This window comes from Ranitomeya variabilis, chromosome 2 (genome assembly GCF_051348905.1).
Source record: "Ranitomeya variabilis isolate aRanVar5 chromosome 2, aRanVar5.hap1, whole genome shotgun sequence".
NCBI lineage: Eukaryota > Metazoa > Chordata > Amphibia > Anura > Dendrobatidae > Ranitomeya > Ranitomeya variabilis.
The window spans coordinates 873,991,340-874,017,381 of record NC_135233.1 but is presented as its reverse complement, the minus strand read 5'-3'; the positions used below and the strand labels follow the sequence as shown (position 1 = coordinate 874,017,381).

The 26,042-nt window shown below is 44.8% G+C and overlaps 1 protein-coding gene across 1 annotated transcript in view; it reads left to right on the top strand.

The window, feature by feature from the left end:
* The window catches only part of LOC143808068 (putative cation-transporting ATPase 13A5), a 642,074-nt gene that overhangs the window by 388,537 nt on the left and 227,495 nt on the right, over positions 1-26,042 (top strand). Inside the window, exons 23-24 of the mRNA XM_077290325.1 lie at positions 12,264-12,373; positions 25,266-25,362. Of these exons, the coding sequence (XP_077146440.1) occupies positions 12,264-12,373; positions 25,266-25,362 (207 nt within the window). The remainder of the gene's footprint in view (positions 1-12,263; positions 12,374-25,265; positions 25,363-26,042) is intronic.

Sequence of the window (26,042 nt, the reverse complement as noted above, 5' to 3'; positions counted from 1 at the left end):
CAGGGGGATTACACTCAGCCCAGCCTCATGTCTTCTCAATGTGGATTGGTAGTCAATGAGGAGGAGGAGGAAGAACAGGAGCTTCTTTTCTTCGCTATAGACGGTACTACAAACACAGCTGTCCTACCGTCTGTTCAGCGGGGATGGCCTGAGGACAGGGAGGAGGAGGACAGCATGGTCAGTCATCTTCTTGGCGAGGACACGGAAATCTTGCCTGTTAGCAGTCTGGCACGCATTGCTGACTTTATGTTGTGCTGCATTTCACGTGACCCTCACATTATAATGTGATTGCTGGTTGGTGACACTTCTAGACCCACGATACAAGGAGAACTTTCAATCTCTTCTGCCTAAGGCAGAGAGGTGTTCTAAAATTTTAAAGTACCAGAGGGCCTTTGTAGTGGAATTACTTAGAAAATTCCCATGTGAGAACGCTGGCAGCAGATGTCAGAGTTTGTTGTACAACCAAGGAGTCCAAGCGCGAGAGACAGAAATACAATCCAGCTCAGGCAGGGGAAGAATGGCAAAGTTCTGGGACGGTTTTCTCAGACCCTCCCATCGTGACGGCTCAGAGGCAAGGGGTGCTGTTACAAGAAGTGACAAGAAGTGCAATGTTTGGGAAGATGGTGAGGGAGTAACTTGCAGAGCGTACAAACATCCTCCGTGATTACTCTGTGCCTTTTACTTATTGGGTATCCAAGCTGGATGCATGGCATGAACTGGCTCTCTATGCCTTGGAGGTCCTGGCCTGCCCTGCTATTAGCGTTCTGTCAGAGAGGGTTTTCAGTGCCGCTGGTTGAATTATAACAGATACCGAATATACTCGAGTATAAGCCGAGATTTTCAGCCCATTTTTGGGGGCTAAAAGTCCCTCTCTCGGCTTATACTTGAGGCATACCCAGGGGTCGGCAGGGGAGGGAGAGCGGGGGCTGTCTAATTATACTCACCTGCTCCTGGCGCAGTCCCTACACGTCCCTGGTTCTACAGGTGCTGCAGCTTCTTCCTGTACTGAGCGGTCACATGGTACCGCTCATTACAGTAATGAATATGCGGCTCCACCTCCCATAGGGGTGGAGCCGCATATTCATTACTGTAATGAGCGGTATTGGTGGCCGCTCAATACAGGAAGAAGCTGTGGCGCCGGGGAAACAGGGACTGCACCACACCAGGAGCAGGTGAGTATAACGGGGAGGGGAGCGCTGCGCGATATTCACCTGCTCCTCGATCCGGTGCCACTCTGTCTTTAGCGTCTTCTGCAGTGGCGCTCAGGTCAGAGGGTACCGTGACGTGGTTAGTGCGAGCCCTCTGCCTGAGCATCAGTACAGAAGACGCTGAAGATGGAGCGGCGCCGGAATGAAGACAGGTGAATATTGAAGTGCCAGGGGCCTGAGCGACGGATAGGTGAGTATGTAATTGTTTTTTTTATTGCAGCCACACCAAATGGGGCAAGTGTCAGTATGGAGCATCTTATGGGGCCAAAACGCTTGTGCAGCACTATATGGGCAAGTGTCTGTATGGAGCATCTTATGGGGCCATAACATTTGTGCAGCACTATATGGAGCAAGTGTCTGTATGGATCATCTTATGAGGCCATAACGTTTGTGCAGCACTATATGGGTCAAGTGTCTGTATGAGTCATCTTATGGGGCCATAACGTTTGTGCAGCACTATATGGGGCAAGTGTGTGTATGGATCATCTTATGGGGCCATAACGTCTGTGCAGCACTATATGGGGCAGGTGTCTGTATGGATCATCTTATGAGGCCATAACGTTTGTGTAGCACTATATGGGGCAAGTGTCTGAATGGATCATCTTATGGGGCCATAACGTTTGTGCAGCACTATATGGGGCAAGTGTCTGTATGGATCATCTTATGGGGCCATAAAGTTTGTGCAGCACTATATAGGGCAAGTGTCTGTAGGGAACATCTTATGGGGCCATAACGTCTGTGCAGCACTATATGGGGCAGGTGTCTGTATGGATCATCTTATGGGGCCATAACGTTTGTGTAGCACTATATGGGGCAAGTGTCTGAATGGATCATCTTATGGGGCCATAACGTTTGTGCAGCACTATATGGGGCAAGTGTCTGTATGGATCATCTTATGGGGCCATAAAGTTTGTGCAGCACTATATAGGGCAAGTGTCTGTAGGGAACATCTTATGGGGCTATAACGTCTGTGCAGCACTATATGGGGCAGGTGTCTGTATGGATCATCTTATGGGGCCATAACGTTTGTGCAGCACTATATGGGGCAAGTGTCTGCATGGATCATCTTATGGGGCCATAACGTTTGTGCAGCACTATATGGGGCAAGTGTCTGCATGGATCATCTTATGGGGCCATAACATTTGTGCAGCACTATATGGGGCAAGTGTGTGTATGGATCATCCTATGGGGCCATAACGTTTGTGCACCACTATATGGGGCAAGTGTCTGTATGGATCATCTTATGGGGCCATAACGTTTGTGCAGCACTCTATGGTGCAAGTGTCTGAATGGATCATCTTATGGGGCCATAACGTTTGTGCAGCACTTTATGGGGCAAATATCTCTATGGAGCATCTTACAGGGCCATAATCAACATTTGTGCAGCATTATATTGGGCAAATGTGTCTATGGAGCATCTTATGGGGCCCTTATTAACCTTTATACAGTACAGTATAGGGCAAATGTGTCTATGGAGCATCTTATGGGGCTGTTATTAACCTTTGTGCAGGATTATATGCTGCATATTTTAATATGGGGCATCTAATGAGGCCCATCATAAACTTTATGGAGCATTATATGGGGCGTATTTTGTATGGAGCTTGTTATGGGGCCCATCACGAAATGTATGGAGCATCTTATGAGCCCATCATTAACTGTGTGGAGAATTATATGGGGCTCCTGATTCAATATGGGTATTCAAAAACACTTAACCTACTGATGTCTCAATCTCAATTAATTTTACTTTTATTGGTATCTATTTTTACTTTTGAAATTTACTAGTAGCTGCTGCATTTTCCACCTTAGGCTTATACTTGAGTCATTAAGTTTTCCCAGTTTTTTGTGGCATAATTAGGGGGGTCGGCTTATATTTGGGTCGGCTTATACTCGAGTATATACGGTAAGCGCATCCGCCTGTCAACTGAAAATGCTGACATGCTGACTCTTATAAAAATGAACAAGGGCTGGATTGGAAAAGACTGCTGTACATCACCATGTGAAAACAGCGAAACATAACTTCAAATATGGTTTCTGTTTTAGGGAGGTGTATTCTCATGCACCCCTTCACAACCACACATGGGTATACACTTCCAGATTTGGTCTGTTTGCTCTTATCCTCCTCCTTATCCTCAACCACATCATCCAGAACTACTAGATGACCAGGGTGAAAGTGCTCTGTACTTTTTAGCTCTGTATAGGCCAGTAAATTTTGGGCAAGGGGGTGTGATGGCACTACTTTATTTATTACAAAAGAAACCCCCATTGGAGAATTGTTTGTCAGCTCAGCTCATGCACTCTATTGCACGTCTCAGAGACCCACACCACTACATTCGGCTTACTTCTAACTCTGTCTCCTGCAATGTCTCTTGTTTAACTGCCACTGGATGACCAGGGTGAACGTGCTCTGTACTGTCATAGGCTGGTGAATTTTAGGCAAGGGGGCTGTGATGGCACTATTTTATTTATTAAAAAAAGGACCCCCCATTGTGGAATTGTTTGTCAGCTCATGCCCTCTATTATAATTCTGAGACCCACACCCCTCCATTGGGCCTACTTCTTAACTCTGTCTCCTGCAATATTTCGTCTTTAACTGCCACTAGATGACCAGGGTGAACATGCTCTGTACTGTTATAAAAATGAGAATAATGGGGATAGGGGAAAATATGTGTAAGCAGGTTAAGAGCTGTCTCTCGGATAGGAAACAAAGGGTGATTATTAATGGAGCACACTCAGACTGGGTCGCGGTTAGCAGTGGGGTACCACAGGGGTCAGTATTGGGCTCTCTTCTTTTTAACATATTTATGAATGACCTTGTAGGGGGCATACAGAGTAGAATTTCAATATTTGCAGATGACACTAAACTCTGCAGGGTAATCAATACAGAGGAGGACAACTTTATATTACAGGATGATTTATGCAAACTAGAAGTTTGGGCTGTTAAATGGCAAATAAGCTTTAATGGGGATAAATGTAAGGTCATGCACTTGGGTAGAAGTAATAAGATGTATAAATATGTGCTTAATTCTAAAACTCTGGGCAAAACCGTCACTGAAAAAGACCTAAGAGTATGGGTAGATGACAAACTCACATTTAGTGGTCAGTGTCAGGCAGCTGCTACAAAGGCAAATAAAATAATGGAATGCATTAAATGAGGCATAGATGCTCATGAGGAGAACATAATTTTAACTCTATACAAGTCACTATTTCGACCACACTTAGAATACTGTGTACAGTTCTGGTCTCTGGGGTATAAGAAAGACATAGCTGAACTAGAGCGGGTGCAGAGAAGAGCAACCAAGGTTATTACAGGAATGGGGGTCTGCAATACCAAGAAAGATTATTACACTTGGGGCTATTTAGTTTGGAAAACGAAGGCTAAAGGGTGATCTTATTTTAATGTATAAATATATGAGGGGACAGTACAAAGACCTTTCTGATGATCTTTTTAATCATAGACCTGAGACAGGGACAAGGGGGCATCCTCTACATCTGGAGGAATGAAGGTTTAAGCATAATAACAGATGCCGATTCTTTACTGTAAGAGCAGTGAGACTATGGAACTCTCTGCCATATGATGTTGTAATGAGAGATTCATTACTTAAATTTAAGAGGGGACTGGATGCCTTTCTTGAAAAGTATAATGTTACAGGTTATATATACTAGATTCCTTGATAGGGTGTTGATCCAGGGAACTAGTCTGATTGTCGTATGTGAAGTCGGGAAGGAATTTTTTTTCCCCCATGTGGAGCTTACTCTTTTCCACATGGGGTTTATTTGCCTTCCTCTGGATCAACATGTTAGGGCATGTTAGGTTAGGCTATGGGTTGAACTAGATGGACTTAAAGCCTTCCTTCAACCTAAATAACTATGTTACTATGTTACTATGTTATAGGCCTGTGAATTTTTGCAAGGGGGCTGTGATGGCACTATTTTATTTATTAAAAAAGGACCCCCCATTGGGGAATTGTTTGTCAGCTCATGCCCTTCATTACAAGTCTCAGAGACCCACACCCCTACATTGGGCCTACTTCTTAACTATCTCCTGCAATGTCTCTTCTTTAACTGCCACTAGATGACCAGGGTGAACGTGCTCTGTACTGTTATAGGCCGGTGAATTTTGGGTAAGGGGGCTGTGATGGAACTATTTTATTTATTAAAAAAGGACCCCCCCATTGTGGAATTGTTTGTCAGCTCATGCCCTCCATTACAAGTCTCAGAGACCCACACCCCTACATTGGTCCTACTACTTAACTTGGTTTCCTGCAATGTCTCTTCCTTATCTCCGATGACATGACCTGGGTGAACGTGTTCTGTACTGTTATAGGCTACAGAATTTTGAGCAAGGGGGGCTGTGATGGCAACAGTTTATTTTTAAAAAAGGTACCCTCCATTGGTGAAACCACATCCTTGTTGGCAAAGACTTCATAACATTTGTGTACCTTAAAAAGCTCACTTGAAAAGCTCTTTTTTGTGTTGCCTGGTTGCTCAAATTAGACACAATACACTTCGTATAAACTTCATAAAGCAATGCTGTTAGTTTGGCTCAGTTGTTTATTACAAATATTTCTTTGTCCACTATATTAGTTTCTCTCCTTGAGAGCCATAACTTTGGCTGCATCAAATGTACAAATAGCGAATATACAAATGGCGATTTGAAATCCAGATTAAAATACTGTATAGCAAATGCATTCAGACAATTACATAGCTGCATTTCTTGAGAAATGTCTGTTTATTCACTTCACAAACTGTTCTAAGCCTCTATATGTTTGCTGTCTGTCATTGTAAAATATTAAGGTTTACTGAAACTCTGTCTGTGATGGCTTGATCTAAATCCTTGTGTCTTTTATATTCTAGGGGTTTATGGCCCCTCGTCTGATGACTCCATGATATCTCAGCTTCATACCACCTTGAAAGCTGGCCACTTGAAGGGCTGGGTGAAACTAGAGTTACTACATAGTGTAAATCACTATATAAGACCAGAGAAACATGACTAAGACAGATGCCAAAACTGGGGTACCTGTACATGTACAGTGTGCTCATACCTGCATAATTGGGGACGCCCATGCAGTGTAGTTAATCTCCCAGGGGTTATCTGTCTTGGTGTTGCTTCTCTGATATTCCAGACGGAAGATGTTTAAAAGCCTCTTGTTGATGATGTAAGTATACTGTATGTAGTTAATCTTTATACATACATAATCATTACATGTATTTAATCCTTATATGTACTTATTAAACTTTGCATGTTAAGTACATATACAAAAGTGTATGCACTCATACTATTCAATCATACTATTCCTTGCATTTTGTACTTTGCAATAAAATTGCATTGTATTGCAAGTATTAGCTTTCTTTAAAGCCATATCTGAACCTTAGTGTTAAAAACATGGCAAATAAAATTGCCAAATTCTCCTGTAAATAATTCTGCAAAGAGGGAACCATCATAACATTAAAAAGTACAAGTGGATTTTCATGGGTCCATCCAGTATGTAAGTTCAAAGGCGTAATGGGGTGCATATGACTATGCAGCAGGGCTGGCCTTGCTGCCAATGTGTAAAACAAAGGAGTACGGGAGTACAAAATGCATATTGTGAAGTGGATTTTCATGGGCCCATCCAGTATGTGGATTCCAAGGCGTAATGGGGTGCCTATTACTGACTATGTAGTAGGTCTGGCCTTGCTGCCAATGTGTAAAACAAAGGAGTATGGGAGTACAAAATGAATATTGTGAAGTGAATTTGCATGGGCCCATCCAGCATGTGGGTTCAAAGGCTTATTTGGGTTCATATGAATTGGTAACAGTGTAGGCCTTGCATTCAATGCAATATTTTTTCAGGAGGCCCTCCTGGACATCTTATGAAAGGGGCATTGTGGTGCATTGTAATTCTTGGCAGCCCATCCACTCACAGATTAAGCTACAACAGTTTAGGAGACACACTGTTTAATAATGGCCCTTTAAGAAGATAAATGCTGCCTGATGCACCAGTAAAAAAGGCTCTGTGACTTTGAGAGTCCCTCCTTCATAAATGAAACAAGATGGGTCTGCTTTTGTGTCACACACCACATGGACAGCTAGGGTTTTTAAATGTTACAATGACATTTCCCAGTGAATGCATTTGTAGTGGTTGAAAGCACGGTGGCGCCGTGGTTAGCACTGCAGCCTTACAGCGCTGGAGTCCTGGGTTGAAACCCAACCAAGGACAATGGAGCGCCCCCGTAGGGCTATGGGGTACTCGGCACCGGGTCGTTCGGTTCTCAAGGTGGATGTCACGGTGGCTGACCTGGTCCATGACCTTAGGGACATCCGTTGTACAAGGGGAGAATGGTCTTTAAAGGGAAAGTGTTCGTGACGCCACCTGTGGTATTCGATCAGGGTGACCGACGCTGCTTTAAGGGGTCCGCTGGGGTGGTGTTATGGCAGCTAGATGGTATACCTTCCCACAGGTGAAATGTATCCCCAGGGCTTCTCAGTGTGTAGATGGTGGATGGTGAGAGGCGCAGTGAAGAGCGAGGACACAGGGTTGCAGTCTCTTTACCTTTTTACTGAAGGCTTCAGCATCCACAGTCCATAGCACCGGATCACACGGCAGGCAGAGTCCGGCTGGTCCAAAGGCAAATCCAGAGTCCCCTTATCCAGGTGGAAATCGGTAACCTTCCTCTAGCGCCTGGGTGTTGTAGTACCTTACTGCTGAGCTTCTCATAAAGTCATCACAACTGTTGTAGGTGTTCTAGATGTTGTGTCTCTCTCTCTGTCCCCCTGATGGTAAGGATAGGACAAACCCATATGACTGATGGCCTGAGGCTTTTTACAGGGACTCTAGCATGCACCAGCCCCCACAAGTTGCCACTGTGCCTCCTGGGTATGGGTCGGGCAGTTAACGTGGAATTAGCTGTCCTGCCGATCTCTGGAGCAAGGTATAGAGACTGTTGCTCCTTCGGTGTTCCAGCTACCGGATCCTGCGCCTCAGAAGGAAGCAGCCTTTGCAGGGCAGAACTCCTTCTTGTTTCCTCTCCTTTTGCTATGACTTCATTTCTCACCCTCTACAATACAATTTGCTGTTTGTGTCTCTTTCTTAGGATACTGCCGCACGTCGGGCAGGTGCAGCTCCGTGGCCTTCTGTCTAGGCATCTGACAGGATCCCACCCCTGTCAGGGGCCACCCTGTCTGCAGCTCTTCGATGTTCCTCCTTTCCCTCTGTCAGCCTGACAGGTACTGACTGAGTGAAGCTCAGCCAGCTTCTGACTAACTTCTTATCCAGACCACCAGTTTTACCTAATTGTGAAGAATGCCCTAATAAATAGGAGCATAGCTTCCCCTGGTGGACTGGAGTGTGAAGTGTGTTGAATGGTTTGTGATACCTGGTAAAGAGATTTCCTTTATTGCCTTCAGATGTAACATCACTCCCCCTGGTGGAAGAATGACATTACTGTAACGACCAGGACCCTGGGGCGCTGCAAAAACATCTGCAAAGAGTATGTTCTCTCCGTGTTCCAAAGACATACTGATAGGGAATTTAGATTGTGAGCCCCGATGGGGACAGCAATGATAATGTGTGCAAACTGTAAAGTGCTGCGGAATATGTTAGCGCTATATAAAAATAAAGATTATATAAAAATAAAGATTATTAAAGCAATGTTAAAGTTGAAAAACACTTCAAAAGCGCTGCTTCTGAACTAAACTCAAGAGGGGGAGGAAATTTTTGGTCTGGGGTTAATTATTGGGCCTTACAGGCAAGCCATTAACCTGCAAAGGATGTGTCTTAACTTATTTCCCAGCAAAATATGTTTTGGTTTCGTTTTAGTATGTTTTTTGTGGCACCAGGAAAAATGGCATGAATCTCAGAAAAAATTGTTTAACGCTGTGAACTAGGAGTCGGTAATGCTTCCAGGGGCAATCCCCATGATGTTCCTGTGTCGTTTCAGCAGTGTTTCCATTATTTTCAGACATTTTTAGACCTTAAAAGGACCCCCAGGGGGATCGCGGTTTAACACTCGGGTCTCCCATAGACTTACATTGGGCTCGTTGCTCGTGTCGAGTACCCGAGTATTCTAATTTGCTCGACCCGAGTAACGAGCACCTTAGCATTTTAGTGCTTGCTCATCACTTTTAAGGGTACCATCATTTCTGTCCAGGCCTATTTCATGAGTTTTATTTTTTTTAAATTCTGTGGAAGCATGGTTGAAAAGTCATGTCCGACTTTCATTTGATCATTTTCATAGATTTTTTATTTATTATTACTTTTGTCAGATTTATGTTATTGCTGTGACCATTGTGGATTTTTCTGTCATTAAACGAGGGGTACCAACAATTTTGACCACATGTGTAGCAGTATCTGTGTTGTTCCTGATTGTCTCCACCCTGTGACTTCCAGATTGAACACCGTATTTAAAACTGGACTTGCTCTTTATGCCTTCTGAGATTATTGAGCTTCCAGCCTTTAGTCAAACGCTCTCTCTACCTGCTGCTTCTTCATACAATATTACTGCTCCTGTGTACCAACCTCTGTCTATTTATGGACTCCACTACCTGCTTATCCTATGTTACTCTGCTACTGCTTATGTGTACTGACCCCTGGCAATTCCCTGACAATGCAACCTGCTTATCCTCCATCACAATACTGCTGCTCCTGTGCACTGATCTATGGCTTCCTTGATTATGCTACCTGCCTCTGTTCCTCCTAGTGATTGCAATGCAAATACTCCAACACTGGCTGGGATAATAACAATATTAATGATCAAAGTATTTGGAATTGAAGCATCCAAATGGACATTAACAAAGAGATTTCATTGTGTGCACGGAATTCTTTCTTTCTCACATTGACCATTCAAGTACAGGCAGCTACTTGTTAGGGAAAGAAGAATATGCCCCAACCATAGTTTGGAACAGGCTCAGTGTTAGATATGTATTGACAAACATTTTGCTCAACTCACTGCAGAGTGATAACGTATGGTAACCCAGCAGACCTGAGTGTGACTAACACCTTTTAGTTTTCGTCTCCAGCAGTCAGTTTCAGGAGTACATCAGAGTTGCCAGTACTACACTTACTTTGTCAATGTTAATGTGCATTTGATCCTGTCAATAAAGCTAATTTGAATTTGGGAGACTTAGTAGAAGTGCAGCATGGCTCTTTGCCCAAGGTGACTGCTGGAGATTAATGCTACTAATTCTCTCAGCTCTCCTGTGCTCCTGCACATGTCATCGCTCTGCAGTGAGAATGTAATGTCGGAGTCCCTCCATGCTTCACATCTTCCCCTCCCCGGTAGGAACATCGACTCACTCACCGCCTCTGCACTCGTAAAGCATGTCCTCTTCCTCCTGCTCCTTTCCAGGGTAAGTGCATACCTGGCTGATCCATGCACTTAGGGCGTGCAATCCTTATCTCTTAAAGAAACAGCACGCACCATTCAAAAGTGTTTTCAGCCAATGGCTGGGAGACACTTATTATTTAAGGCACTTTCATCTGTTTGGGGGTGCCTTAGCAATTTGTATAGTCAGTCTGCATGTTTGCTAGTTCTCGAGTTTGCTGTCTGTTAGCACCTGCCAGTACTCGCTGGTACCTACCAGTACCTATTAGTACCCGCTTGTTCTTGCTCGTTCTTGCCTGCCCCTGCTTGTGCCTTTCAGTGTCTTCCTGCACCTGTTGTGTCAGACTATATACCGGTTCTACCTGCCTACATCTGTCATTCCAATCTGTATACCAGTCATACCTAACTGCATCTGCTGTGCCAGTCTGTATACCAGCTGTACCTGCCTGTACATGCCAAACCAGTATGTATACCAGTCGTACCTAGCTTTATCTGCCATGCCAGTTTGGATACCACCTGTTACTGCCTGCCCCTGCTGTGCCAGTCTGTATACCAGCCATATCTGACTGCACTTGCTGTGCGAGTTTGTATATGAGCCGTACCTGCCTGCAACTGCCATGCCAGTATGTATACCAACGGTTTCTGCCTGTTTCTGCCATGTCAGTCTGTATAACCAGCCATACCTGCCTGCACCTGCTGTGCCAGTCTGTATATGAGCTATACCTGACTACAACTGCCATGCAATTCTGTATAACAACTGTACCTGCCTGATCCTGCTGTGCCTGCCTGTATTTGCTAAAGTCCACCTGTCCCTGGTCAATGGTCATTCTAACTACCTGCTCCTTTGGGGGGGGGGGGTAAGCTGCTGTGTGTCTATGGTCTGTCTTGGAGTAGCACCTGGTGTCCATCTGTAGTGAAGTCTAGCCCCACCATCAGAGGATCTAGTGAAGAGTCATATGTTCACCAGGTCATGCCCCCCTTGAGATCCTTGTTGTTTTGCCCACATGGACAAAATAAACTTTTTAGGTGCCAAATACTTTGATTGCTAATATCTACACAACGCAGCCATTATTACATCATGTGTCCAGCTCAACTAAAAAAATTTGGAAAAAGGTAATCTTTAAAGGGGTTTAATGTTGATGGTTAGCTATTAGCTTTATCCAGTGTCAGCAATGGCCAACACTGCTCAGTTAACTGTAAATTGGCCCCAGTCAATATTACATATCCACCACCTATTGAAATGAATAGGAGTTGGATGTGCAGGTCTGTTGTGAAGCTCCTTAACTGAGCAGTTTGGGCTGCCACCATCAATGGAACAACTGATGAGCAGGGGTGGCAGATGTCACACACCTGTTAAATAGACATTGATGAACAATCCTAAGGATAGGCCATCAATGTTAAAGTCAAAGAAAACCTATTTAAATATTCCACTCAGCATGTTTACACATATCCTTCATCGTACGGAATTGTACGCCTTAGAGAAGTCAAATTAATAGCTGACCAGTTTTAAAACACAACATGACTAACCTGAAGCAATAAAATCATAATCTATTATTGGTTAATCATACTTATGATTCACTTATAGTTTTTGAAGTTGTTCAATCTATATTAAAATTGCAGCATTTGTTAGAGATTTAATTAATTTCGAAATGTAAATTATATTTTCACCAACATACCCGTATATGTTTTTTACTGCACCTGCCATCAGCAGTTTCTACTTGAATGAACATTTTGTTTTTCCTGATTTACCAGGCTCTCAAAATGGCTCACGTGGGAATATCTTTATCAAACTTAGAAGCATCAGTAGCTTCACCATTTACTTCTAAAATCCCAAACATTGAATGTGTGTCCGCACTATTAAAGTAAGTTACTATTACCCTACACACTAGATATAAGTAGCATCAATGTGGTAACATCTACGACATCATTCTCCTCTATGAATTCTATTTCTATTTTTTATTTTTTATCTTATTTATTCTGTTGGAGGAGAAAGCTAAGAGCTTTGTCTAGTATAATTTACCCTTAGGTCCTAAGAAATGTTCTAAGAATCATACAGTCTTAAAAACAGAAGCTATCATTATTGTATCACAGTTAAATTTTGCTTCGGGCATATACTCACAAAGAAGTAAATATTATTCAAAAGTTAAAATGTTCTCATGGGAATAAATTGTTAATTACATGGGCAATTTATGATAATAATGGTTAAAAGTGTAATACTGAGATGTGTTATTTTCTGAATTAATAAATCTCAAATATGATTAATATGCAATAAAAATGATTACCATATAGAAAATGTAGTCAATATATTAGCTATCTCTTGCTAATAAAGTAAAACTTATTTGTTGTATAATACAGACTGTGGTAGTTCAACTCACATGACAGTATACGGAGGTAGAAAACAGGAAAATCCACTCTTTAAATCTTTGTTTGGTTTCTTATTATGCAGTATAAACCAACAACAAGGGAAAGTAAACACAGCGCTTCAGGCTAAAACAGGAAATCAACAAAAAAACATAACACTGCAACACAGTCCATATGTATGTGAGTAGCAGCAGCTTGCTCTGAAGCAACACAGGTTCAGTCTTTCTTCATGAAGCAAAGACATTGGAAAATCCCCTATCCAGTCTTGTTGATCAAAGACTGCATCTAGAGCCCAGTTATTTAAACCCCAGACCATGTGACTTTTTCCCCATGTGACTGAACACATGACTGACATCTCACAGGTCCTGTGCTGGTGGAGATAAGGTGGACATCCTCCCACCCACTCTATGGATGTCCACATAAAATCCAACCCATTTATGCAACTTAGCTACAAAACCTCACAACACCTAGTGTGCTGAAGAAAAATATTCTGGTTTTCGCATCATGGACGCCACCAAGTGTAGTGACACATTTTCCCTCCAGTACTCTATCAGTGACTTTGTCACAAGAGACATAACCTTAAACGGAACCTGTCAGTTTCCTCAGACCCCCAAACCACCATCATGAATTTATTGACCCATTTTTATACTTCCTAACAAACCCTTTTTGTTATTTGCAAACTTTTGAATATGCCTACAATCATTGTTATATCTTGTTTTGTGATATGCTAAAGGGGGGGTGATGTTATGACCCCAGTGGACAGGGTCTCAGAGGTACGTGTAAGTCTGCGAGATACAAAAATCCAGCTCATAGGGCAGTGGTAACTGGGTTGACCAAATATCTACTCCTAACACCAACACTAGAAGTAGCTGGGGATCATGCCTACGGTGATCGCTAGATGACTCGCGCCAGCCGGAGAATCTAACTACCCCTAGGAGAAGAAAACAAAGACCTCTCTTGCCTCCAGAGAAAGGGACCCCAAAGCAAGATACAAGCCCCCCACAAATAATAACGGTGAGGTAAGAGGAAATGACAAACACAGAAATGAACCAGGTTCAGCAAAGAGAGGCTAGCTTACTAATAGCAGAATAAAGCAAGATAACTTATTTGGTCAACAAAAACCCTATAAAAATCCACGCTGGAGATTCAAGAACCCCCGAACCGTCTAACGGTCCGGGGGGAGAACACCAGCCCCCTAGAGCTTCCAGCAAAGGTCAGGATACAGATTGGAACAAGCTGGACAAAAATACAAAACAAAACAAAAGCAAAAAGCAAGGAAGATACTTAGCTTTAACAAGCAGGAAACAGGATCAGTACACAAGAGCACAACAGATTAGCTCTGATTTCAACGATGCCAGGCATTGAACTGAAGGTCCAGAGAGCTTATATAGCAACGCCCCTGAACTAACGGCCCAGGTGAGCATATAGGAGAAGACAGAAGCTCCAGTGTCAATCACTAATGACCACTAGAGGGAGCAAAACGCAAATTCACAACAGTACCCCCCCCCTTAGTGAGGAGTCACCGAACCCTCACCACGACCACCAGGGCGATCAGGATGAGCGGCGTGAAAGGCACGAACTAAATCGGCCGCATGAACATCAGAGGCGACCACCCAGGAATTATCTTCCTGACCATAGCCCTTCCACTTGACCAGGTACTGAAGCCTCCGCCTGGAGAGACGAGAATCCAAGATCTTCTCCACCACGTACTCCAACTCGCCCTCAACCAACACCGGAGCAGGAGGCTCAGCAGAAGGAACTACAGGCACAACGTACCGCCGCAACAAGGACCTATGAAACACGTTGTGGATAGCAAACGACACAGGAAGATCCAGACGGAAGGATACAGGATTAAGGATATCCAATATCTTGTAAGGACCAATAAAACGAGGTTTAAATTTGGGAGAGGAAACCTTCATAGGAACAAAGCGGGAAGAAAGCCACACCAAATCCCCAACACGTAATCGGGGACCCACACCGCGGCGGCGGTTGGCAAAGCGCTGAGCCCTCTCCTGCGACAACTTCAAATTGTCCACCACAAGATTCCAGATCCGCTGCAACCTATCCACCACAGAATCCACCCCAGGACAGTCAGAAGGTTCCACATGACCCGAAGAAAAACGAGGGTGGAAACCAGAGTTGCAGAAAAACGGCGAAACCAAAGTGGCAGAACTAGCCCGATTATTAAGGGCAAACTCAGCCAACGGCAAGAAGGTCACCCAATCGTCCTGATCAGCAGAGACAAAACACCTCAAATAAGCCTCCAAAGTCTGATTAGTTCGCTCCGTCTGTCCATTAGTCTGAGGATGGAAAGCAGACGAAAACAACAAATCAATGCCCATCCTACTACAAAAGGATCGCCAGAATCTGGAAACGAACTGGGATCCTCTGTCTGACACAATATTCTCAGGGATGCCGTGCAAACGAACCACGTTCTGGAAAAACACAGGAACCAGATCGGAAGAGGAAGGCAGCTTAGGCAAAGGAACCAAATGGACCATCTTGGAGAAGCGATCACAAATCACCCAGATAACCGACATGCCTTGAGACACCGGAAGATCAGAAATGAAATCCATGGAGATATGTGTCCAAGGTCTCTTAGGGACAGGCAAGGGCAAGAGCAACCCGCTGGCACGAGAACAGCAAGGCTTAGCTCGAGCACAAGTCCCACAGGACTGTACAAATGACCGCACATCCCTTGACAAGGAAGGCCACCAAAAGGATCTGGCCACCAGATCCCTGGTGCCAAAAATTCCTGGGTGACCTGCCAACACCGAGGAATGAACCTCGGAAATGACTCTGCTGGTCCACTTATCAGGCACAAACAGTCGGTCAGGTGGACAAGAATCAGGCCTATCAGCCTGAAATCTCTGCAACACACGTCGCAGATCTGGAGAAATAGCTGACAAAATAACTCCATCCTTAAGAATACCAACAGGTTCAGCGACTCCAGGAGCATCAGGCACAAAGCTCCTGGAAAGAGCATCGGCCTTCACATTCTTTGAACCTGGTAAATACGAGACAACGAAGTCAAAACGGGAGCAAAACAATGACCAGCGGGCCTGTCTAGGATTCAGGCGTTTAGCAGACTCGAGATACATCAGATTTTTGTGATCAGTCAAGACCACCACACGATGCTTAGCACCCTCGAGCCAATGACGCCACTCCTCAAATGCCCATTTCATGGCCAACAACTCCCGATTGCCCACATCATAATTTCGCTCAGCAGGCGAAAACTTCCTAGAGAAAAAGGCGCAAGGTCTCATAACAGAGCAACCCGGGCCTCTCTGCGACAAAACGGCCCCTGCTCCAATCTCTGAAGCATCCACCTCAACCTGAAAGGGAAGCGAGACATCAGGCTGGCACAAAACAGGCGCCGAAGTAAACCGACGTTTCAACTCCTGGAAAGCCTCCACGGCAGCAGGAGCCCAATTAGCCACATCGGAGCCCTTCTTGGTCATATCCGTCAAAGGTTTCACAATGCTAGAAAAATTAGCGATAAAACGACGGTAGAAGTTAGCGAAACCTAAGAACTTCTGAAGACTCTTAACTGACGAGGGCTGAGTCCAATCAAGAATAGCTCGGACCTTGACTGGGTCCATCTCCACAGCAGAAGGGGAAAAAATGAACCTCAAAAAGGGAACCTTCTGTACACCAAAAAGACACTTTGAGCCCTTGACAAACAAAGAATTTTCACGCAAAATTTTAAAGACCATCCTGACCTGCTCCACATGCGAGTCCCAATTATCAGAAAAAACCAGAATATCATCCAGATAAATGATCAAAAATTTATCCAGATAGTTCCGAAAAATGTCATGCATAAAGGACTGAAAAACTGAAGGGGCATTAGAGAGCCCAAAAGGCATCACCAAGTACTCAAAATGACCTTCGGGCGTATTGAATGCGGTTTTCCATTCATCACCTTGCTTAATGCGCACAAGGTTGTACGCACCACGAAGGTCTATCTTGGTGAACCACTTGGCACCTTTAATCCGGGCAAACAAGTCAGACAACAGCGGCAAAGGATACTGAAATTTGACAGTGATCTTATTTAAAAGCCGATAGTCAATACAAGGCCTCAAAGATCCGTCCTTTTTAGCCACAAAAAAGAATCCCGCACCAAGAGGGGAAGAAGACGGACGGATGTGTCCTTTCTCCAGAGACTCCTTGATATATGAACGCATAGCGGTATGTTCAGGTACCGACAGATTAAACAGTCTTCCCTTAGGAAATTTACTGCCTGGAATCAAGTCTATTGCACAGTCACATTCCCTATGAGGAGGCAATGCACTGGACCTGGACTCGCAAAAGACATCCTGATAATCAGACAAATACTCCGGAACTTCCGAAGGCGTAGAAGAAGCAATAGACACAGGCAGGGAATCCTCATGAATACCACGACAGCCCCAACTTGACACTGACATAGCCTTCCAGTCCAGGACTGGATTATGGGTCTGTAACCATGGCAGCCCCAAAACAACCACATCATGCATTTTATGCAAAACAAGAAAACGTATCACCTCGCGGTGTTCAGGAGTCATGCACATGGTAACCTGTGTCCAATACTGCGGTTTATTTTCTGCTAATGGCGTAGCATCAATACCCCTAAGAGGTATAGGATTTTCTAATGGTTCAAGAATAAAACCACAGCGCTTAGCAAATGAGAGATCCATAAGACTCAGGGCAGCACCTGAATCTACAAACGCCATGACAGGATAAGATGACAGTGAGCAAATCAAAGTTACAGACAGAATAAACTTAGGATGCAAATTACCAACGGTGACAGGACTAACAACCTTAGTTATACGTTTAGAGCATGCTGAGATAACATGTGTAAAATCACCACAGTAGTAGCACAAGCCATTCCGGCGTCTATGAATTTTCCTCTCATTTCTAGTCAGGATTCTATCACATTGCATCAAATCAGGTGTCCGTTCAGACAACACCATGAGGGAATATGCGGTTTTTCTATCACATTGCATCAAATCAGGTGTCCGTTCAGACAACACCATGAGGGAATTTGCGGTTTTGCGCTCCCGCAACCGCCGGTCAATTTGAATAGCCAGGGCCATGGTATCATTCAGACCTGTGGGAATAGGAAAACCCACCATAACATTCTTAATGGCTTCAGAAAGGCCATTTCTAAAATTAGCAGCCAGTGCACACTCGTTCCAATGTGTCAGCACGGACCATTTCCGAAATTTTTGGCAATACACTTCAGCCTCGTCCTGGCCCTGAGACATAGCCAGCAAGGCTTTTTCTGCCTGAATCTCAAGATTGGGTTCCTCATAAAGTAAACCGAGCGCCAGAAAAAACGCATCAATATCAGCCAATGCCGGATCTCCTGGCGCCAACGAAAAAGCCCAATCTTGAGGGTCACCCCGTAAGAATGAAATAACAATTTTTACTTGTTGAGCAGAGTCTCCAGACGAACAAGGTCTCAGGGACAAAAACAATTTACAATTATCCCTGAAATTCCTAAACTTAAATCGGTCTCCTGAAAACGGTTCAGGAATCGGTATCTTGGGTTCAGACCTAGGATTTCTGATAACATAATCTTGTATACCCTGCACACGAGCAGCAAGCTGGTCCACACTTGTAATCAAGGTCTGGACACTCATGTCTGCAGCAAGCTTAAGCCACTCTGAGGTAAAGGGGAAAAGAAAAAAAAAAATGAGAGAGGGAAAAAAAACCTCAAAATTTTCTTTCTTATAATCCCACTTCTGCAATGCATCAAACATTCAATACTGGCCTGGCATACTGTTATGACCCCAGTGGACAGGGTCTCAGAGGTACGTGTAAGTCTGCGAGATACAAAAATCCAGCTCATAGGGCAGTGGTAACTGGGTTGACCAAATATCTACTCCTAACACCAACACTAGAAGTAGCCGGGGATCATGCCTACGGTGATCGCTAGATGACTCGCGCCAGCCGGAGAATCTAACTACCCCTAGGAGAAGAAAACAAAGACCTCTCTTGCCTCCAGAGAAAGGGACCCCAAAGCAAGATACAAGCCCCCCACAAATAATAACGGTGAGGTAAGAGGAAATGACAAACACAGAAATGAACCAGGTTCAGCAAAGAGAGGCCAGCTTACTAATAGCAGAATAAAGCAAGATAACTTATTTGGTCAACAAAAACCCTATAAAAATCCACGCTGGAGATTCAAGAACCCCCGAACCGTCTAACGGTCCGGGGGGAGAACACCAGCCCCCTAGAGCTTCCAGCAAAGGTCAGGATACAGATTGGAACAAGCTGGACAAAAATACAAAACAAAACAAAAGCAAAAAGCAAGGAAGATACTTAGCTTTAACAAGCAGGAACCAGGATCAGTACACAAGAGCACAACAGATTAGCTCTGATTTCAACGATGCCAGGCATTGAACTGAAGGTCCAGAGAGCTTATATAGCAATGCCCCTGAACTAACGGCCCAGGTGAGCATATAGGAGAAGACAGAAGCTCCAGTGTCAATCACTAATGACCACTAGAGGGAGCAAAACGCAAATTCACAACAGGGTGAATTGTGTTGACATTTCTTTCCCAAGACTAATTGTCCCAGTATTCATGTTATCAGCCCCTTTGGGGGAGAGAGGCATGATTTGTAAGTGAGGAATCACTATTCATTCTTTGCACATCTCCTCCTCTCTGGTAATGTGCAGTGGAGTTTGATGTATGCTCCCCAATTTCATAGGCACACTTTGCAATGCCAGCAGTGACAGAGGACTCAACCAGCCATTACTGCCAACTCTTAGCAAATCTTACACTGTGCACCGTTGAACCCAAGGTGTGTATACCCAGTTTAACTGAGCATTGCCAGAGAGGCAGAGATTTGCAAAAAAGCCAGAAGTCACGTCATTGTTTCAAATCAAGTCACCTGCATTCTGGGTCCAGAACTAGAGAAGCTTCATCCACTGTTCCTGGGTGGAAGCTTGAGTGAGGCGGACCTCCCTTTGTTACCTAGGAGAAGTTCTAGTTAGGAGGGGCTTCCTGATGTGAGATGGGACAGAAGAAAAGAGGAAAAAAGCGCACGAAGCAGGGCAGTGTTTTTCCAGCGCAGAGCAGTGAGGAGCATGCTCTGCTTCCCCCTCTAGAGAGTGCAGCAGCAGGCCTGAAGGATGGGGACTGCTGCATTGAGGGGGGTAGGGTGCTTAGCAGCAACCTGGAGAGCGAGAGGCGTGCGTAGCAGAGCCATTCAGAGCCGAGTCGTGTGGAGCAGAGCCATGCAGAGCAGAGCTGTGCAGAGCCGAGGCATGCAGAGCAGAGCTGTGTGGAGTAGAGCCATGCAGAGCAGAGCCATGCAAAGCAGAGCTGTGTGGAGCAGAGCCATGCAAAGCAGAGCCATGAGGAGCAGAGCCATGTGGAGCAGAGCCAGGTAGAGACATGTACACAAAGCATAGCTGAACTGGGTGTTGCAGCAGCCACAGAGAGTAGTGTTTCAGCCGGGAGCACCGGCGCCAATCAGATCAGCATCACCCGTGGCCAACAGTGGGGACCAGGGAGAGCGGGATGTGTGGTGTGTCCAGTGACCGCCAGAGAGAACTAGGTGCCATACACTAGGTAACCATGAGTACCGCACAAGCCATGACCCAAGAGAGACCACAGATGGGACTGACAGTTTCGCCCTGACATGGGCATAGAATAGTTGTCCTGACCCTTGTTACCTGACTATCCCAGTTGAGATAGTTAAGAAGCCACACTGGCTAGCACATGACTGTGGCCCGTGCTTTTGTTAGCCATATCAGTATATGGACAAAGGGCAATGGAAGGTACCGAAGACCGACCACTGCCGCCAGAAGACGGACCAAAGACTACAGTACCATCCTGGAAAAGGCACTGTGCCTGCCATTGCCGGCGCTATTGAGTTCGCAGCAGGAGCTGCAGTTTATGGACTTCCCGACATACGTGTTAAAGAATTGCCATTTATTTTGTTCAAATTACTGTTTAACCCATTTTCTCCCTGCGTGTAGCACTCTCCTGTAAATAAATCTTTTTAACCTTGCTCTGTCTCCCTGTCAGTCACTGCATCCTGCGTTCCTGGAGAGGTGCGGAGCATGAAAATAACTTCTGCAGCAGCTCCAGAATTCAACCCCATATTGTGGGGAGAAGAGCGAAGGCAGAGGGAGTATGCTTCCCATGGAGGATAGCGATCACGACCAAAGCACCCATCAGACATGCACAGAAGAGGGTATTGGATGTGTGGAAGACTGGGACAACTGTCCAGAAGTTGTCCTATTCAAGACAGATGATGGAGAAGATACGCTCACCCTTCCAAAGGTTCTAATCGGAGAGAATGCCAACCTTGGGAAAAATGGTATGGCAAGAGGAGAAGAGCCGCACCTAGATCCAGACAGAGTCATGACTACGGATGCCAAGAAGAGATGGAAAAAGTGTTGAATGTCCATGGTGAGATGTCTGCCCTGTCAAGGCATGTGGAGGCGAGTCTGGTGCAATGGTGGAACTCCAAACTGGATCCAAAGTTCCCGTCTGTGAGATTCCACGAAAAGGAGAAGAAGGGACATCTGCCCAAGTTGTCCACTGGAGTAAATCGTTACCTTGCCCACCACAAGCTCCTGACAGGGAAGAGAAGGTGACAAGTGTCCCTGAGATGCTCGCTCCTACAGTTCCCATTTATGAGAAGGAAGAGCCTCTAATCTCGTCTCCTGAAGTGGAAAGTTTGCCGCTCGCCAGCTTGACGGACCCTGATCCATCGGAAGAATTGCAAGATGCCCCTGAGGTACCCCTGCCAGAAGTAGTAGACTGTGGAGAAGAAGAAAGCTCTTGAGACATTGCCTCCAGCAGCAATGGATGATGAAGAGGGAGAATCTCTCGACTCGCCATATGTTGACCCAGAAGAGGAACTCCTGTACCAACCTTATTGGCTGAAGATGGAGCCAGAGAGGCAGGAGCGGTTGCAAAAATTATGGGCATCTGTCGGCCCCCAGAAGAGTGTAGTGTAGTATGAAGAGTTCTTGCCCGTGGAATGGCGAGCTAAAAGAGAGGGGGAATGTAAGGAGGTTGACGAGGCAGCGGGTATCTGCATGCTGGGTCCGGAACTAGAGAGGCTACATCCACTGTTCCCAGGGGGGAGCCTGAGTGAAGCGGACCTCCCCCTATTGCCTGGGAGAAGCTTTAGTGAGGAGGGGCTTCCTGCTGTGAGAGGGGGACGGAAGAAAAGAGGAAAAAATCGCGCAAAGCAGTGCAGTGTGGGGCGTGCTCTGCTTCCCCCTCCGTAGAGTGCAGCAGCCACAGAGAGTAGTGCTCCAGCTGGGAGCACTAGCACCAAGCAAATCAGCTTCACCCACCGCCAACAGCGGGGACCAGGGAGAGCGTGATGTGCGGTGTATGTCCAGTGACCGCCAGAGAGAACCAGGTGCTGAGCACTACATGACCGTGAGTACCACACATGCGTTACCCCAAGAGAGACCACACACGGGACTGACACTTGCACCCTGACGTGGGCATAGAATAGTTGTCCCGACCCTTGTTACCTGACTACCCCAGTTGGGATAGTTAAGGAGCCGCGTTGGACTCGCACAGGACTGTGGCTAGTGCTTTTGTTAGCCCCATCAGTATATGGACAAGTGGCAGTGGAAGGTATCGGAGACCGACCACTGCCGCCAGAAGACGGACCAACAACTACAGTACCATTCTGGAAAACCCACTGCGCTCGCCGTTGCTGGCGCTATTGAGTTCGCAGCAGGAGCTTCAGTTTAAGGACTTCCAGACATACATATTAACAAACTGCCGTTTATTTTGTTCAATTTACTGTTTAAGCCTTTTTCTCCCTGCGTGGAGTACTCCCCTCTAAATAAACCTGTTTAACCCTTGCTCTGTCTCCCCGTCCGTCACTGCATCATGCGTTCCTGCTAGAATCTTACAATAACATGATAAGTTGGGTGATTAGTCTTGGCAAAAAAATGCCCCCACAAATAAACATATAACTGCCCAGTTATAAAACTGATTTGAGGCATATTCAAAAGTCGATTAGTAATTGAAAGTGTTTGATAGAAAGTATTTAAATGGTTCATTAAATTCAGGGTGGTGATTTATGTGCTCGTGACAGCTAACAGGTTTTGTTTTAAAGGAGTTAGTTGACATAGGTGGTATATTGATAGATCGGGTGATTCTGAACATGGCAACACCAAATATGTGTACATTTGTTTTTTTATTGTTTTATTTTGAATGAGGCAAAAGGGGAGTGATTTGAACTTTTATTTATTTTTTTAAACTTTTTTTTAACTTTTTGCATGCTTCGATATTCACTATAAGAGGCTAGAAGCTGCAGTACTTTGATTTCCTCTGCTACACACAGGTTCACTGATTGGCGGGATTAGTGATGCACTTCCTGTAAGCACGAGTTAAAGGGAACCTGTCACCCCGTTTTTTCCGTATGAGATAAAAATACTGTTAAATAGGGCCTGAGCTGTGCATTACAATAGTGTATTTTGTGGACCCCGATTCCCCACCTATGCTGCCGAAATACGTTACCAAAGTAGCCATTTTTGCCTGTCAATCAGGCTGGTCTGGTCAGATGGGCGTGGTGTCTTTCCCCAGATCTTGCTTATTTTTCTGTTGGTGGCATAGTGGTTTGCGCATGCCCAAGTCCAGAATCCACTGCACAGGGGAGGGAAAAGAGCGCGATTTGCGCTATTCCCCTGGTGATCGGTGGGGGCGGCCATCTTCCTGTGGCCGCGCGTGCGCAGATGGAGCGCTCTGCTGCCCGAGGCTTCAGAAAAATGGCCGCGGGATGCCACGCGTGCGCAGATGGAGATCGCGGCGGCCATTTTCCTGAAGCAAAGATGCGAACTCTGCTTCAGGAAAATGGCCGCCGCGATCTCCTTCTGTGCATGCGTGGCATCTTGCGGCCATTTTCCTGAAGCCCTGGGCAACAGAGCGCTCCATCTGCGCACGCGCGGCCACAGGAAGATGGCCGCCCCCACCGATCACCAGGGGAATAGCGCAAATCGCGCTCTTTTCCCTCCCCTGTGCAGTGGATTCTGGACTTGGGCATGCGCAAACCACTACGCCACCAACGGAAAAATAAGCAAGATCTGGGGGAAGACACCACGCCCTTCTGACCAGACCAGCCTGATTGACAGGCGAAAATGGCTACTTTGGTAACGTATTTTGGCAGCATAGGTGGGGAATCGGGGTCCACAAAATACACTATTGTAATGCACAGCTCAGGCCCTATTTAACAGTATTTTTATCTCATACGGAAAAAATGGGGTGACAGGTTCCCTTTAAATGCTGCTGCCAGAGATTGACAGGCATTTAACTAGTTAACATCCACAGGTGGATCACGATTACTCCTGCAGTCATTGCAGGCACATGTCAGCTGTATAGATCAGCCCAGAAAGGTGTGGGCTCAGCACCGGAGCCCACATCAAACAGAGGATTTAGACTTCTATACTATTATCTCACATGTCGTAAAGGGGTTAAAAAAATAAAAAATGCACATATTTTACATTGCTGCATTCAGAATTGCCTGATCTATTAATATGTAAAAAGAATTTCATCAGTAAACAGCGTAACGTGAAAAAAATCAAACCGCCAGAATTACGTTTTTTTGGTCACCGCAACATTGAAATAACATGTATTAATGGATGATCAGAAGATTGTATCTACACAAAACTGGTATCAATAACAATTTCAGCTTGGCATGCAAATAATAATCCCTCACTTAACCCCAGATCATGAAAAATGGAGACGCTAAGGGTCTTGGAAAATGACTCAATTTTTTTTTTTTTTTTACAAACTTTGTATTTTTTTGCCACTTAAATTAAAAAGAACATAAACCTGTCTAGTATCTACAAACTTGTAATGACCTGGAGAATCATAATGGCAGGTCAGTTTTAGCATTTGGTGAACATGGTAAAAGAAAACTAATATGGAATTGCACATTTTTTGCAATTTCACAGCACTTGGAATTAATTTCTTGTTTTCTAGTACATTAAATGGTAAAATTAATGGTGTTGTTCAAAAGTAAAATTTTCCCTGCAAAAACCAAGCCCTCACCTGGCCATATTGATGAAAAAAATAAAAGGTTATGGCTCTTGGAAGAAGGAGAGCAAAAAACAGAAATGCAAAAATGGAAAAGGGCCTGGGGTGAATTGTATTTACAATATTTTTTTTTATTTTCTCATCTACCAAGCTTGACTTATATTGAGTGGGGGAGACATGAGAAATAGAGTCTAAGTGACTAAATGACATTGTTCACAATAGTTGCCATATATTGTCCCAACTGAAAATAGATAGTACCTCCGGAGCGCACTTAGAGCAGTACTTTTATCATAACATATTAACTTCAAACAAAAAGCTGGAACATTCATGTTTTTGATTTATGGATGAACTTCGTTTTAATTATTTTTTTCTTTCCTTTTGACACACAGGGAGGGAAGAAATACATTTGTTACTTCAATATCTTTGTTCAAATACCTCATTATGTATACCATGGTGGCCCTTGTTTGCATGATGCTTCTATTCTGGGTAAGACAAATCTTTTCTATGAATATGAAGTAATCCCATAAGTTAATTTGTGTTAATCAGTATGCTAAAACAAACAGATTAGACAAACATGAAACAGCACACATGATAAGTACATATATATCAAAAATAGTAATGCAAACATTTAAAAATCAATCAATATATACACTCACTGGCCACTTTATTAGGTACACCATGCTAGTAACGGGTTGGACCCCCTTTTGCCTTCAGAACTGCCTCAATTCTTCGTGGCATAGATTCAACAAGGTGCTGGAAGCATTCCTCAGAGATTTTGGTCCACATTGACATGATGGCATCACACAGTTGCCGCAGATTTGTCGGCTGCACATCCCAAAGATGCTCCATACAAGGCAGGATGGATCCATGCTTTCATGTTGTTTACGCCAAATTCTGACCCTACCATCCGAATGTCGCAGCAGAAATCGAGACTCATCAGACCAAGCAACGTTTTTCCAATCTTCTACTGTCCAATTTCGATGAGCTTGTACAAATTGTAGCCTCAGTTTCCTGTTCTTAGCTGAAAGGAGTGGTACCCGGTGTGGTCTTCTGCTGCTGTAGCCCATCTGTCTCAAAGTTCGACGCACTGTGCGTTCAGAGATGCTCTTAGGCCTACCTTGGTTGTAACGGGTGGCGATTTGAGTCACTGTTGCCTTTCTATCAGC